General features: G+C 49.2%; 5 protein-coding genes across 5 annotated transcripts; 4 read left to right on the top strand and 1 right to left on the bottom strand.

Annotated features, from left to right (window-relative positions):
* Positions 1-940: 940 nt before the first annotated feature.
* On the top strand, positions 941-2,134 carry BO83DRAFT_132813 (uncharacterized protein). Its single transcript, XM_025526110.1, has one exon. It carries the CDS (start codon positions 1,077-1,079, stop codon positions 1,902-1,904), a length of 828 nt encoding a protein of 275 aa, XP_025392205.1. The 5' UTR covers positions 941-1,076; the 3' UTR covers positions 1,905-2,134.
* A 1,197-nt stretch (positions 2,135-3,331) lies between these two features.
* Positions 3,332-7,777, top strand: BO83DRAFT_353465 (chitinase; the record flags this gene model as incomplete). Its single annotated transcript, XM_025529047.1, has 2 exons — positions 3,332-5,664; positions 5,743-7,777. The coding sequence occupies 2 exons, from the start codon at positions 3,332-3,334 to the stop codon at positions 7,721-7,723; spliced, it is 4,314 nt and encodes a 1,437-aa protein (XP_025392204.1). The 3' UTR covers positions 7,724-7,777.
* A 921-nt stretch (positions 7,778-8,698) lies between these two features.
* On the bottom strand, positions 8,699-10,780 carry BO83DRAFT_405450 (FAD-binding oxidoreductase). The gene is made up of 6 exons (XM_025533800.1): positions 10,171-10,780; positions 9,894-10,100; positions 9,502-9,834; positions 9,279-9,448; positions 8,996-9,214; positions 8,699-8,943 (listed from the first exon to the last, which is right to left on the bottom strand). The coding sequence occupies exons 1-6, from the start codon at positions 10,556-10,558 to the stop codon at positions 8,848-8,850; spliced, it is 1,413 nt and encodes a 470-aa protein (XP_025392203.1). The 5' UTR covers positions 10,559-10,780; the 3' UTR covers positions 8,699-8,847.
* Positions 10,781-11,083: 303 nt separating this feature from the next.
* BO83DRAFT_304519 (fungal specific transcription factor domain-containing protein) lies at positions 11,084-14,950 on the top strand (the record flags this gene model as incomplete). The annotated part of the gene is given in 10 exon segments (XM_025527228.1): positions 11,084-11,385; positions 11,670-11,742; positions 11,853-12,016; positions 12,679-12,771; positions 12,784-12,848; positions 13,006-13,326; positions 13,376-13,686; positions 13,748-14,191; positions 14,224-14,456; positions 14,533-14,950. 10 exon segments carry the CDS (start codon positions 11,084-11,086, stop codon positions 14,948-14,950), a joined length of 2,424 nt encoding a protein of 807 aa, XP_025392202.1.
* A 175-nt stretch (positions 14,951-15,125) lies between these two features.
* On the top strand, positions 15,126-15,816 carry BO83DRAFT_132746 (uncharacterized protein). Its single transcript, XM_025526109.1, has 2 exons — positions 15,126-15,219; positions 15,284-15,816. Exon 2 carries the CDS (start codon positions 15,335-15,337, stop codon positions 15,743-15,745), a length of 411 nt encoding a protein of 136 aa, XP_025392201.1. The 5' UTR covers positions 15,126-15,219; positions 15,284-15,334; the 3' UTR covers positions 15,746-15,816.
* Positions 15,817-15,878: the final 62 nt, after the last annotated feature.

Raw genomic sequence — 15,878 nt, 5'->3', positions numbered from 1 at the left:
CTTGACTTCAGTGGATCTGCTCCCCCACGTCGAATGTGTCATTTTCCATTGTCAATCAGCGAGCCGAAGACCGGGACTGTTAGACTGGGTCCTATCATCTCTATCCCTGTATTCGCGCAGCCAACATGACTGAATGGACAACTACCTATCATGGTGGGGCGTCAAATTATAGTTCCTGCGCTGAATGGACTGGAGGGGACGACGTCTACGACACCAGGCATTGAACCAAGACACCCGGTTGATAACGGCTCAATCAATGGTTGAGATCATAGTGCACACGATCAAAATTTGATACGGGGATGACCTCGATCAAGAGCATGTAGGGTACATGTGGTGTGTATGCTGCGTTAGCGCAGTAACGGCTCCTTGGCAAGGGATCAGTTGTCCAATGGATATAATCGTGGTGCAGGAGGTGAAAATTCATAATGAACTAATGAAGCACCAATGTAAGCGAGATTAGCAATAGCGACCTTCCCAGTATGGTAAGGAAGGGGCGGAAGCAGCCGGCAAGGCTGGGATCATGGCTTTCCTTTAGCGCCTTGTCCACATTGGCTATATCTACCTTATAAGGCTAGACCAGTGCAAAAGAGTAGCCAGGGACCATTTGGCGCACTTTTGGGAAACAAATGTAACGTTACCCGCAGCGCCAAGGCTTGGCCCAGAAAACGGAGGCTTGAATGGTTCCTCGCTCCGCTCCGATGTTTCTTTAGATCGTCTTGGCGCGCCATGTCACCTTGACGGAGGCAATGACCTGACCCAAATCCAAGAACGGACCTGCGCTATCTCCTGTTAGTTCGGGCGGAGGAATCGCTCGTGCGCTTTCAAGACCTACAGTTAGTCTCGGGCGACAGGGGTCGGGAGATTACCTGCCAAGGGCCCCTATTCCACTCCCTCTCCCGAGATACATATTTTACAAATATTCTCAATTTTCCCTGCCTCATTGATACTAGTCACCGGAAGTCCCTAGGAGCTGGACGATACTATTGAGCAAGGTCAATGTATCTCTCTCAGTTCTAGCTTCGCTATTCCAGTCTCTCAACGTCCACTTTTGGCTCGGCCCGTCAAATCCCTCAGCCATGCCTTTTCTCCAACCAAAATGGCTCATAGTACTCGGAGCCTTGATTACTACCTCGCCTGCAGTCGAAGTTGACTTGGTCTTCCCTCGCAGTGAGACCTCATACTCACCAGCCGAGTGGTTTCCGTTCGTCTTCGCTGTGCAGAACACGGAAAGGGCAGAGCTTCTCAATCTCCGCATGTCCTGCCACATTTACAAAAGCAATGACGGGCTGGATTTTGGTCAATTATCTGTCGTCCATGATTTCTCGTGGACAAATTGGTCGGGCAGCACAGACCCTTACTTTGCCTACGACTACTTCCACAATAGCTTTAACACATCCAATAATTGGCTGCTCCAATGCCAGATACGCTGGCAAAGCTGCGATGTCGAGGGACTGAGCCATTATCTTCCTCAGCATGGGCTCAATAACCATGAATACACCTGGACTATGGGCTTCTACATCGACAACTCTAGCCTTAAAGAAGTGGACCTTGTGGCAGCAACTGCCAATGGCACCTGCCCTGGGAGCCAGAACGCCATCGCCATCAATGTGACAGACAGAGTCATGGATTCACCCTCAGATGAAAACACCGCACACCGCGACACGTGTGTTGCTACAACAAACACAACTGCCAGCCCCACAACATCTATCCCGGATCCCTGTCGCATTGCGATAGACGAGGATACCGCCGAGAGCATGGCGGCCGCTCAGCAGCAGCGCTTCTGCTATCTTCCAGTTCCCCCTGATAACTGTCCTAAAGAGGAGAATGGGGCTACCCAACTGGCTTTACTCGGTGTATGTGGAATTTTGACGGTAGTTGGGGCTTTGGGTTTTGCCGTCTTGTAGATAGACACTTGTTGATGTATAGCACAGGCCGACGTGCTTTATCTTTCTTCGCTCTTGCGCCTATCACCCTTCAAAGGCACCATAAAATAGGTAGTCATCAGCATATCTTTGATGAAAATTACATGACTTTGTTGAACCATACCGTCTCTGCCCAAAGATAATTGAAGATGGAGGGTATCGACTTTACACGATGTTCGATAACCAACCTGCATAAATCACAGTGATCGTTCTTAGCCCAATTTCGCACTGTTAAGTAGTATGTGCATTAGGATAAATCGGAGCCAGAAAGATTGGTTAACTAGCTTATACTAATGTCTTGGTCTCCGCCACATTTTACTACGTGCAAATTACATTCTTCTTGGCTTCTGACCCCACTGCCTAACCATAGCGTGGGTTGACATCACGGAGGCCCGTGCAAATCAATCTTTCCACTTCGGCACTCCGGAAAACGCCTCACAAATTCAGTGCAACCTCGAAAGTTCATGGTCAGCTACAGGCCCACAACTTACAGCACATGGGATGGCTGACGGTGGAGGGGAATATTTGGCCTTTCTTTCCCTGCCAAGTCCAATCCAGGGGTGGAATCACTACTAGGCCTTCTTTTCTCCATACACAACAATGTTGGAGGTTTCACTGTGGCGAGACACGGAACGAATTCTTTACCACCTCGGATGCATACACACCCGTTCACCTCTTTCTCTGATCAAAGGTGTCGTTTTTGCGCCCTTGACTGCATCCCAGAAATATGTAGTCTAGCCTCCCTTTTCCCTGTGCCTCAACGCCATTAGATAGATGCCTCTCCAGTCTACCTAGGTATCGCCTTACCCTGCGCTAATTGCAGATTAGGAAGTTCTCCTGCTACAGTTGTGGGGAATATACTACTCTACTGCCGTCCGTTAATGCGCCGCCCTACTCCCAACAAATTCGACTTGCCAGCTGAAAGAGAGATTACGCCAAGGACAACTAGTAAGGTCGCAATTCGCAAAAGGCCACCACTCATAATTAGTTGAAAGCTAGATACTAACTCAGTTAGTGACCTTGGTATGTCTAGCTTACTCCGCTTATACAAGTGCAACTGGCGCGAGATGAACAGACCCGTGGAGCGTCGTATGCAATGCCCGGTCGGAAATCATCGTAAAGTCCGCGTTCGGAGCCGCTAATAATAAAAGAATTCCATGTGTTCGATGTCGGAATCCTGGTTACTCTTTCGTATATAGATGGTAATATTTTTCCCCAATGTTGGGGTCGTGTTCCTTCCTATTCTTCCGCTGCTACCTTAATCACGCTCTTTACTTCCGGCACAGTCCATGCAGTCTTTCCTATAATTCCGTTCCCATTGTGACACGTTCTTTTTCTTGAAAAGTCTCTTTGCTTTTCCTTTCCATTCATTCGTTCATTCAGGTTTAATTTATCTCTATCCCTTTTCCATGGTGGCCCTCACTTGGCTCGGCGTGGCAGCAGGCTTCGTGCTGACCATATGGCCACCTTCAGCTACCGCAAGCCCTGGCTTCCATCAATTGGCCAGCCAGAGCTACAAGAGCGGTGCCTCCGTCTGCCCGGAGCGCTGCCGCAATTCTGGGCCCAATACCGGAAACTGGTCGGTGTACTCTGGCTTCAGGCGGATCCGAAAGTGCAAGGAGACGATATTCTATGACTTCTCTCTGTTTGACGATGTCGATGATTGGGAGAAAACCCACCGCATTCAAGCCTGCTCTTCATACGGGCCGGACTTTGCCATGTTCCCAGCGACTACCGCAACTGTGACTTCTAGCGAGTCCGTTGATGTTGAGTTCGAACTGGGCTGGTGGCATGAGGGTTTCGGTCTGGCGGGTGCTGGGCTGCGGTCAATTGTTAGGCAGATGCGCCACTATGCTGATGGAGAGCATGGCAAGACCGATAGGCCATTTATCATATACGGCCAGTCTGGCCAAGCTACAATTGGATTGTATGTAGGCCAGAGCCTGCTGAAGCAAGGGCTCAGCGAGTCTGCGCTCAGGCTCTTCCAGGACAATCTTGACAAACTTGACATCACCACCCCTAGCTTAGCTATGCAGCTCTGCGAGCAAGGCTACGATAGCACACATGTATTTGGTATTATGGCGACCAGCAACGGAACTTTTGCTCCCATCCAAAGTGCAATCAAGTCTTGGGCTAATGCGACGTGCTTATCGTTCCCCGGATCCGTCAAGCTTGCCGGCTCTGCAAAGTTCACTACGCCTCTTCTAAGTGGCAACCACACTACTGCCGCCTCTTCCACTCACTTAGCGCGCAATCTGACTTGGAACCTCGTTACAAGAGGCGATGGCGAGTGTACAACTGTACAAGTTGATGCCGGGAACAGCTGTGCCGACCTGGCAGTGAAATGTGGCATTTCGGGCGCTGACTTCACGAAGTACAACCCCGGTGATGATTTTTGCTCCACTTTAAAGCCTAAGCAGCATGTTTGCTGCTCCAGTGGAAATCTTCCTGATCTTCGTCCTCAGCCCAACGAAGATGGCTCATGTAAGGCATATCAAGTTCAAGCCGATGACAATTGCGACAGCCTGGCTGCCGAGTATAGCCTTGAGATTGATGATCTCGAGGAGTTCAACAAGGATACCTGGGGCTGGAACGGTTGTGAGCTGCTATTCAAGGACACTGTTATGTGTCTGAGTAAGGGGACTCCACCATTCCCTGCGGAAATCTCCAATGCCCAATGTGGTCCCCAGAAGCCAGGCACAAACCCACCTACGAATGGCTCAAATATTGCCGATCTCAATCCTTGCCCGCTCAACGCATGCTGTAATATCTGGGGCCAATGCGGCATTACCGCAGACTTCTGCGTCGATACCAATACTGGGGCCCCAGGTACGGCTGAGCCAGGGACGTACGGATGTATATCCAATTGTGGAATGGATGTTGTTAAGGGTTCTGGGTCTGGAAATGTCAGAATCGCCTACTATGAAGGCTACTGCCTCAGCAGAAAATGTCTCTTCCAGGATGCCTCGCAGATTGATACCTCGCAGTACACGCACCTCCATTTCGGCTTCGGAACGCTGACCGAATCGTGGGAGGTCAAGACAGGGGATGTACTATCTACCTACCAATTTGGCGAGTTCAAAAAAGTCTCTGGGGTCAAGAGAATCCTTTCCATTGGTGGGTGGGACTTCTCGACCATGCCTAAAACATACAAGATCTTCCGCAACGGTGTCAAACCCGCTAATAGGCTAACCATGGCAACAAACATTGCCAACTTCATTAAGGATAATGACCTGGATGGTGTCGACATTGACTGGGAATATCCAGGGGCACCTGACCTCCCTGAAGGTGACCCTGGCACAGCCGAAGATGGTCCCAATTACCTTGCGTTTCTTGTCATTCTCAAAAATCTCTTGCCAGGAAAGTCTGTTTCCATTGCTGCACCTGCATCCTACTGGTACTTGAAGCAGTTCCCCATAAAGGACATGGCTAGGATCGTCGACTACATTGTCTATATGACCTACGATCTTCATGGCCAGTGGGATGCGCATAACAGCAATTCACAGGAAGGCTGTGATACGGGAAATTGTCTGCGTAGCCAGGTTAACTTGACTGAAACAAAACAATCCTTGGCAATGATTACTAAGGCAGGTGTCCCTGGCGCAAAGGTCATTGTCGGTGTTACGAGCTATGGCCGATCCTTCAAGATGGCAGACCCAAATTGCTGGGGGCCCGATTGTCTTTACACTGGCGACCGCTTGAACTCTGACGCGAAGAAGGGTGAATGTACTAACACGGCAGGGTACCTTGCCGCTGCGGAGATTGACGATATCATGAAGGATTCACCTCGCGTCGTCAAAAGCTATGTCGACACAAGCAGCAATAGCGACATTCTTATTTATGATAACGATGAGTGGGTCGGTTACATGAGCGCCGCTACGAAAAAGACCCGTGCCACTCTCTATAGTGCCTGGGGCTTGCGAGGGACCTCTGACTGGGCCAGCGACCTGCAAACCTATCATGATGTTCCCAAGCCGACGACAAGCTGGGCCAACTTCATCCAGCTCGCCAAAGCAGGGGAGGACCCTAAGACGGACCAAACGCGTACCGGAAACTGGACCTCGTATGATTGCAGTAACGATAATGTTGCAAATCTATTCGACTTCACACCTTCTGAGCGGTGGAAGAACATGGACACCGATACTGCATGGAAAGATATTATCCGAATTTGGAATGAAACCGATAAGCCACGCGGTCTCACCTTCATGCGATCTGTTGAAAGTACAACCCGCTTCGATTATGAGGATTGCGGTGAAATTGCCAAAGAGAGCTGCAGTTCAGTTGGCTGCGAAGACGGCGCAAACGGTAAAACCTCCGGCCCGGCTGCATTTCTTATCCTGAGTTCAATGTCAGAAATTCACCAAATGTACTGGGAATATTACGATGGTTTATTCCACTCTTTTAGTCTTGTCGGTACAGCACTGGACGATATGGAAAACAAATTTGCGCCTATCCCACCAGAAGAAGACAAGACCTGGCTCAATATCCTTATTGACATGCTTACGCTCGGCGCCCTGGGCACTGCCGGGCCGCTGTTCAACACAATACTGAAGAACCACGATTGGTTTTCTGGCAGCGCCCTGGACAACGCAAAGGACACCACTATGACCCTCCTTGGACAAGGTACGACTACTGCCAAGGACGTACTACCTCCAGCTAGTGATCCCAAGTGGACGCCAGAGGGACAAGACGAGTTTTCTGCCTTTCTGGGGCAAGTGGTGTGGGGCTGGTCTAATGTCACATCACTGGCGCTGGATGACCTCTTCAGTGGAAACGAAACGAGCATTAATACCCTCTGGGAAGTCATATCAGATGGCAAGCTCATCCAGGGTAAGAGGGATACTGACCCCCCTGATACTGGAAATACCCAAAATGAGCTGCTTGCCAATATCAATAAATGCGTCGTCGGCTTTGCATTGCCCGCATTGTGGCGCCAAGCTGGATCTTATACTTTTATCATTGATTCAGGTCAGTCTTGCGACGATGACCCGGACATCAGCGAGTACTTGGACGACGACACCATTGATGCCACGGCTGTCTGCGTTGACAATCGGCAATACTACCTCGCATATCCGGATGGCGATGCGACTGACTGTACTTGCAAGACCATCAACGATTCCGGCCCCTGTCAAACGGTCTGCAAAGACAGCAAATTCTCTGCTCCCAAAGGAATCGAATACATCTCCGGCGACAATAGCTACTACGGCATCACGACCAACGAGCTAGTCAAGGGCTCTGTCCGGACCTGGATAGCTAACGGGAGGGAGAACGGCGCTAACATAGCAGATCCAACGAACCACGGCACCATGTCCGATCTCATAGACATGGATATTATAACGCCCGGCTTCATGCGGATTCCTGTTTGTAGCCCCGCCCGCGCCTTTCAATCCTGGGACACGGCCGACAAGGACTCAAGCCCGAACTGGCCCTGCGATATCCCGCCTGGTAAAGATGAGTGCGGTGAGTCAACCTTTGTGGACCAAACTAGCGATGCATCGCCAAAGGTAGAAGACTGCCGCCAGATCATCAAGAACATTGAGGGCGATGCATCCACTAGCTGGACGACCCAGGTTGTCGGCCATAACCAGCGCGAGATTGCCAGTCACGCATCCTGTCACTTTGGCGTTGAGGCTACTAAAACCAACGGAAATGTCAATTTCAAGGTCGGCGGGCAGGATGTCATTGATATCATCAACGATGCTATCGACAAATTTGCTAGGGATGGGCTGATCGGCGCAAAGGGAAACATGGATTGCAATGGTAATCTGAAGAGTGAGCCGGTGCTGTGGGGGATATACTAGGAATGCGCTATACTGCTGGTCGAAAATGACAGGCCGGCTTATCTTGCGAAGGAGATGGAGATGTTTGTTTGACTAGAATGTGATGTTATATATTATCTGTTGAGGCATTTATGTAGGTTTAGTCACGTGCTTGGCGCGCAGGCCGCCCACGCAAAGCAACCATTTCGCGTTGTTTCGCTGCGCGCACCTAGATAGCCAACACCACCACTCTTTGCTGCATCTTTACGTTCGTTTTATCTGCATATTTGCTGTTTCGTTGCTTCACACGTTAAATCGCGCCTCAACACTATCTATACTGCGTACGGAATTTATTGCCCAGAACCTTCCGTAACGCAATCACGCTTCAAGTACTGCCACCCCCTTGAGCCCAGAAGGGAGTTTTACATACTTCAGAGACACTGGCACTAGCAATCCTCTCGTACCTCTCGCACTCTCATAGAACAATGATTTCACCCAAAGCTTCACTGCGTCTTTGCCGGAAACGCTGGGGAGTAGACACTTTTCGTCTTTGTAGCAGCACGAATCCAAGCTGATAGGTTTGTGCGCAATTGCAGTATTTCTAGAGAACAGATGGTGGGGTGGTCTTCTACCGCTTATATAAATTTACTTCCGCAGATCAGCATATTGATTTACAAATGGTTGTTAATTTAAGCTAGAGGTTGCGTGCGGGCGCATTCGTATACGCTAGTGTTACATTACGCCCCTCGGGTGCTCGACGTTCTGGGTGGGGCCGGCCCAAAACTCAGTCCCGCTGTCATGCATATCCCGCTAAGACAAGATGGGGGCTGTCTGCGACCCACTGATCTGCAGGGTCTGCTGTGCAGATTAGCGCCGCAAACTTTATGCGCATGACTAAGCATCGGGTTATGCTGACTAGTGCTTACGCTAAATTATCGAGGTCCCGATATCGCAATGAAAGGTATATCCATACTGGAGGCCCAGGCGAGTGATCAACTACTGATTCCGATTATCCTGAGTAAAGAGTTCCTGCACATGAAGAAGATCACTCTATGCCATTATCCTTTGTTGCTCAAGCAAATCATGCGTCTTTTTTTTTTCTTTTTGGTCTCTTTCCTTCTGCCTTTTGTCGTCATAGGCTTCCATCAACGTACTGGAGTAATGATTCATGCATGAGAGTGAGTAACTGCCCCATTAAATCTGCCCAGCGGGTCATATCTTCTTCTCAAATTTTGCAACTGAGCGAAATGAGGACCCCAAATCTAGTTCCCGAATGAGCAGCAGGTCAGATGATGATTGTGTCTTCAGACTTACCTTTTTCGCATCATAGAACTTTTCGAAACCATTAGGAAGGTAATGCAGATCTGCGTTTTCTCCCAAGACTGTGGAGCCTGCCTTGATAGCAAGATCTCTTACCAGATCTTCGTGGTCACGTCCGGCATCAGCCGGACATCCAGGACCCATGAGCAAGATATGCTTGACCCCTTGAGGTCGTGGCCAGGCGCAGCTGGCTACTCCTCCCGGGGGGTCGCGCTGGAGCATTCAGTATGTAAGATTGAAGTATTTTCCTGCGGATTTATCGGTTCCTGCGACTTACCGAACATAGCAGCTCAAAGATCAAATAGGTGCAGTCACCGAGCGATTCGTCCAGTCTTCCGATATCTTCAGACCACTGAACAGCGTTTATGATGGTGTCCTTTGAAAGTTCTCGTAGAAGCAATGGCGACCAGAACTGCTTCATGGTGCCTTTGGCAATATGCACCTTGTCTTGTGTAATGATGAGCATAAATTTACCAGCACTTTCAAGCTTGTGGCCTTACCCTGTAAATCTGCAACACCAGCAAAGGTAGTGACCTTGGTTTGATCAATAGCTCCGGGGATGCTTAGGGCCCACTGGAAGTTGACCCGACCGTGTGCTTCTCCGCAGGCATCAAAGGCATGAAGTACCAACATATCTGAGTGCGCCCCAATGGACTTCAGCAGCCCCTTCTTCACGACGTATAGGAACATGGAGATCTTTGGATCAAGAGGTCGAGAAACAAATTTTGCAATTTCGTCTGCTGTCACCTCGAGCTTCTCCCGCGGTATCAGAATCGGGCCAGCCCAGATATTCTGCGGGTAAGCGAACACTCGCAGCAGAACCTCAACGATGACTACAGTTTGCACATTAGTACCTATTCATTCCAAATACGAAAGGTTTCGTATTGCTTACCGCCAAAGCCACCTCCGCCGCCACGTAATGCCCACAGAAGATCTGGCTCCGAGGATGCCCAAACAACCGAGCCATCATACTTCACGACTTTCGCATCTAGCATTTTCGCTGGGTCTGAGATACACCCGTACTCTCTGGAAAGCCATGAAAAGCCACCGCTGATGATAGTGCCTCCAATGCCCACACAAGGGGTGCGGGCTCCCACGACTGCATTAGTTTTGTGTCACTATCCGCCCACAGAATACGTGATCTGGAAGATTGAAGGTAGAATCCTTACTTCCATATTCCGGTGCGACTTCACCCAGCTTCCGATAGACATCTGACCATGTCTGTCCGGCTCCGATTGTGGCGAATTCCGAATCTCTATCGAGGTGAAAACCATCGAACGCCGACATATTCACCAACACATCGCTTGCGGATGCGGACATGAACCCATGGCCGTAAATAGCAAAGTCCAGATTTGTGGAGTAAAGGTAGGCGATTGCCTTGCTCAAAGAGTCAACAGTTGTGGGTCGAAGAACAATGTGAGGGTTCAGTTGTTTTTGGGCAGCCCAGGTCTCAATTCTCGATTGGCAATCTGGGGAAGTAGAACGAATTATTTCACCTGGACGCAGGAATGATTCCAGCATCTTGAGATGATCCTCCACGGTGCATGGTTCGGCCATATTGAGGGTGTGTTGGGTTTCAATCACTTGTTGAATCGTTGAACTTCTTCGGATCGGAACTCTGTTGTATGCAATTCAAACCCCGCCGTGGCGCTTATATATCTGTGGGAGGTCCGCAGCCGAAAGGTCATTGTTCCTTGAATTTGTGTTATACTAGAACGCTGAAGATCTGCATTCTCCTGGTGGAGAGCTTGTTCTTTTCATCTGATTCTACATTTCAGGTCTTGCAATAACAGGCTTATTTGGCCAAACCGCGGTAGTTCGACGTTATTGTTGAAAATGGCACATCTGTGAGGGGAAGACCGACTCCATCGGGAAAGTGGACCCGCAGATCAATTACCAATTACCCTTCCAGTTCGGAAGGCCGGACTGTTGGCGACGGAGAAGATCTCCAAAGGCGAGGGGGCAAAACACTTCGCTGCACGATAATTTTTATTTCCATAAAATTTGCTATAGAAATTTATGTCTTGCACTTCTTGCCATAGAATTCACTGATCGAACGTCTCACAGAAGCTACCTCCCAAGATGTCGAACTTCCTCGTTACTGGCAGTTCCCGCGGCTTAGGCTTAGAGTTAGTGAGGCAGCTAGCTGCCCGAGCCTGCCTCGAAGGAGGATTCGTTATTGCAACGGCGCGGAAATGCAGCCCGAAGCTTACGGAACTTATCGCTCAGTCCAATGGATGCATTGTCTTCGTTGCTTTGGATATTTCCGAGGAGTCAAGAATCGCTGAATCAGCCGAGCAAGTCAGATCAGCATTAAACGAAAACAATCTGGACATGTTGATCAATTGCGCTGGAGTTCATAGTGAGACACATGGAAAACTAGCGTCAATGTAAGTAGCCTAGCGGATCCATTTCTTTTTTTTGTGAGCATCACCGAGACTGACCTCAAACTAATAGGTCCGACCTCGACTACCAGTTGTCAGTGAATGTAACTGGAACACATAACGTTCTTCGCCACTTTCTTCCCTTGATGCAGAATAGCAAGGTCAAGAAGATCATCAATATGTAAGCATCAGATCCAATGAGATAGGTATAATTTCGACCAGGTGCTTACAGCTTTTGAACCACAGTTCCAGTGCATATGGCTCGATTACCAGTGCGCGCGAAGTATCGTACGCTCCTTGCCCGGCATACAAGATCAGCAAAGCAGCACTAAATGCCTTAACGGTCCAGTATGCGCTGTCATACCAAGAAGAAAGATTTATTTTCCTCGCAGTCAGTCCTGGCGTAAGTTATCACTTCCAGATCTACTTAATAAGTTATTATCAGTGAAGCTAATGACACTTATCAGTGGCTCCAAAGTGACATGGGTGGGAAGCATGCCGACCTGACCGTGCCTCAAGGTGCAGAGGCGGTCTTGAACATTGCTATGTCCGCAGACCGTGAGGACAATGGCCGATTTAAGAATATTCATGTCCCAGGGTGGGAGGCCTATAAAGGCCAGGACATCCCCTGGTAGTTCGGGAAGGCAGTTTATTCTCCCCTATGTACTGTTAGCATTATATGTCCAAATAGAATAGACCAGAGCTCAGATTGTTGCACAACTAGACAGTTTGGAATCAAACGTGGCACTAAACATCTTGTTACCATGTTGGGAGAAGTAATAGCCCAAAACAGCTTTTAAATTTGCTCAGCATTATCTGCTTGTTAGTAGTTGGCTTGAAATATGTAACCTGTCATGATCTAGTACCACGGAGTATGTGGCCAGGAGTTGCCTTTTTGGTGATTGCGATTGGAATGCTCAGTCAGCAAGTCAGCCGGGTGGTTGATTTTCCCTTCCCTTCCCTTCCCGCCCTGCCGCTTGACACTCAGCATACCTTGCAACCATAGCTTCCTGTCAGATATATTTGCAGTCGGTCGTGAAAACATCGGAGCTTCCGATAAAGCTTGATGCCAATGCCGGAAGGTTTCACGGTAACTGGGGATATTCTGCCCGCGGTATGTTCTGCTTCCCCATAGGCCGGAATTCTGAGGAAAGCAGTAGACGCTAATCAGAGCAAACAGTGTGACCTATGTCATGCGAAGAAGGTTGCAATACCTTGAATACCAGGCTCAAGTCACATATTGAATCTGACAACAATAAATTGTAATAGATAAAGTGTGATCGTCGAGCGCAGTGCGCCAATTGCGCAGATGCCGGTGTGGAATGCGAACGCCGGCGGCGCGGACGCCCAGCCAAGAAGAGAAACCAAAGGTTTGCTGTCATTCATGTCATGCTGAAGAGTAATCTATACATATGAAGTAACTGATAATGAACGGCAGCACTCTAAGGCCCCAAGAAAATATAGTAACGTTTGAAAAACAGCCGTCACAGGCACAAAGGTAAAGTGCGAGAGCTTGTCGGTGTTGTCTTTCTGGGTTCGGTGCGCTGAACAACTACAGAAGCAACCGGCAATCAGGCCGTAGGGCAGCGGAAAGAAAAGTCAATAGAGGCACCGCTATAGAGCACAGCCAGCCTAACGATCAAGTTCTGGGCTCAAGGGAGCGATCCTTAACCACGCCTACGCACTCGACACCCAGCGTCGAGGGCCCCAATTATCATGCAATACAGGCAAAAAACATAATCCAACTGGAATTAAATGACTCAAGGCATGTCAACCGCGGGCGACAATCCATACTTCGCTCTGCTCTCGAACTCGTGAACCAGATTGCAGAGAGTGAGCCTCAACATTCGGACGAAAACATGGTAGAGTTTCAGCCTACCGATCCCGCCCTTTCGATTCCGGATGCACCCCCTCGAGAGCTGATTTTCATGCTCCTACAAGGTATGAGATTCTTGCATTGTTATGTCTTGGTCATGGTTGATGAAATTAGGGCCGCCGGAATCGATGTGCATTCAGTGGCCGGATCACATCTCGCGCAAAACATATGAAGCAATGGCTACAGCCTTGTTACGAAGTGAACCTCGGCTACAAGGTCAACTCCTCCATCAGTATAGCATTTGCTTATATGTGAAAGCAATATTTCATATATATCAGGTGTCACGAACCGTGCGCAGCCCGCTCCTGAAAACACAGCTGTCCCAATCTAGGTCGACTTACATCGCAGCAACGATTGGGAGCATTGAGAACCTGAGCATACTCAAACAGCCAGACATCTCGTCCATACAAGCTCTACTCTCAAGTGTAAGTCCGTGAGGGGCAGAAATCTCTGGCGACGACTGCCTTATTGACATCGTGTCCGTAGGCATTGCTTATGCAGCACCTGGGGAGGCTGAACCAATGTTGGGTCCTTACCTCTTATGCTGCTCGACAGATTGCATCCCTTAATTACCACAAGATCCGCAGGGTACCAGCGCGCTCAGACTCGGAGTTAGAGGTATATAGTGCGGTATACTGGTGCTACTATCTTGATCGGACGTTAAGTTCCCTCCTCAGTCGCCCTCCGTCACTGCCTGATCTCGAGGTATCCCCGACGGATCTCATTGTCCTAGACCCATGTTCGCCATATGATACGCTTTTGCGTGTCCTGCTTGACCTCGCACAGGTTCAGGGGAAATTACATGCAGTATCTTCCGACACGAAGAATGCTTCGAATAGCCAGACTTTGGAGACTTGTCAGCTCCTTGAGTCCAGGATGCAGAGCATTCTTCGACAAATGCCGTCGGTACGTGTGACGGGACCGCATATAGTTGCTTCCACTCCTGACAACGCTCCATTTAGAACCGTGCATCCCTCCCGAAAATGGTACAATATGATTGGGTTGCGGTCGACTTCTGCTACTACGCGATTTTCGTCGAGATCGACCGAACACGCTTGAAAAGCTCGTTTAATCCAGTAATACACAGGGAATGTCTCGTACATGCCCGACAGTCACTCGGAGCATTTTACTTTATTCAGCAGCATGCGGAGGAAATGCCAGGGTTTGAAGAGCCATATCCATCGTTTCTGACATGGTTCGCTGATATTCCTGGCCGTATCCAATTTCATTTGTTGACTAATAAACAGGACTTTGTTTTTCTACCCACTAAGCGCCTTCTTCGTGGTCATCTGCAATATCATCGGAACTTTAGATCATGGCGATTTCAAACTGCTTCAACAAATAACGCAGAGTTTGTCACAGTTCAAGCAAGATCCACATCTTGGAAAACTTTTGAACCTTCTCCAGTCGCTGGAAGATCTCTGCGAACCGCTATTCCAAGAAGGGGGTTCTGGCCCGGAAAATATATCATCAAACCTCCCTGCATCCGCCCCGGATCAAGCAATGGAACCTGTCACTATGGATGGCATTCCCCCGAGCGCCTCCTTCGATAGCAATTTCGGACTAAGTGATGAACCTATACCGAACTCGGAATTGGACGCCTCAGCCGACTGGCTGATGTGGCAGCTTTTCAATAGCCAAATCCCAGCGGGTTGGCTTAGCAGTGGTATGGACCCTTTCGAGATATGAACGGAGGTTTTCATTTCTTCCTTTTTGCTGTTGGTGGGGGGTGGCCGGAATCAGTCAGCCGGGATCACAGCGGACGTCTCGACTGGCGCCCGGACTCTTTCTGTTTTCGTTCGGGATTCCGGTGGCTCGGGTTGTCAGCTATTCTATATTAAGTTCGGCTCCATACTACCTTGTCCATCGTCCCAAATCTATATCTCGCATTCTTAAGATAACCAACAAAAAGAATTTGGAGAGTACATCAACACAATATTCCTATTCAAAATCCTCGAGTACGCACCCCATGCTCCCCACAAATCCCAACCCTTACATACAAGCGGCTAACCAATCCCAAAGCTGACGCAAGGCATCAATCATCACCAACCTATAAAAGTGTAACAGCCGATCATGCACTCAGAAAACGACGCAGGGTTCACAGTCCACTGCGACAGCTTGGAATGGCTTCCTCTTGCCCTGCGTGTATTTATCAAGATTGTCAAGCTAGTTCCAGAGACCGGAGAATACACAATCATGGTCCGCGCCGAACCCGGCGGTCTCCTTCCCCGCCATCGGCATGTTGAAAGTGCGGAGATTTATGTTCTCAAAGGAAGCGGTGCTCACCCTCAAACCGGCGCCTTTGCTCAGGGGGATTACGTTTCGGAAAGCAAGGGAGCCGTGCATGATCCTCTTCCGTTTGAGCATGAAACGGAGCTTTTGATGGTGAGCAGAGGACCGTCGGTGTTCTTGGCTAATGATGGGTCGGATTTGTATACGATGGATGTGGCGATGTTGCAGGGTATGGTAGAGAGAGCGAGATAAGTTGGGGTATTGGGGTTAGATTTGATACTCAGAAGGATGTCAGCCTTTTGGTGTGAAACATATGAATGTATCTTTGGCCATTGAAATGTAGGAGGGTCAGTTTGTCGGCAGTATGAATATCTCGTGTATTGCT

This window comes from Aspergillus eucalypticola, assembly GCF_003184535.1.
Source record: "Aspergillus eucalypticola CBS 122712 chromosome Unknown BO83scaffold_3, whole genome shotgun sequence".
In the NCBI taxonomy this organism is placed as follows: domain Eukaryota; kingdom Fungi; phylum Ascomycota; class Eurotiomycetes; order Eurotiales; family Aspergillaceae; genus Aspergillus; species Aspergillus eucalypticola.
The sequence above is the reverse complement of the archived record's forward strand: the minus strand, read 5'-3'. Positions and strand labels throughout refer to the sequence as shown.

Excerpts from the sequence above, each read along its gene's own strand:
- BO83DRAFT_132813 (XM_025526110.1), top strand. The coding sequence starts at position 1,077 with ATGCCTTTTCTCCAACCAAAATGGCTCATAGTACTCGGAGCCTTGATT.
- BO83DRAFT_405450 (XM_025533800.1), bottom strand. The coding sequence starts at position 10,558 with ATGGCCGAACCATGCACCGTGGAGGATCATCTCAAGATGCTGGAATCA. Across the intron at positions 9,215-9,278 it reads TCTTTGAGCTGCTATGTTCG|CGCGACCCCCCGGGAGGAGT; the intron begins GTAAGTCGCAGG and ends TGAATGCTCCAG. Across the intron at positions 8,944-8,995 it reads AGTTCTATGATGCGAAAAAG|ATTTGGGGTCCTCATTTCGC; the intron begins GTAAGTCTGAAG and ends TTCGGGAACTAG.
- BO83DRAFT_132746 (XM_025526109.1), top strand. The coding sequence starts at position 15,335 with ATGCACTCAGAAAACGACGCAGGGTTCACAGTCCACTGCGACAGCTTG.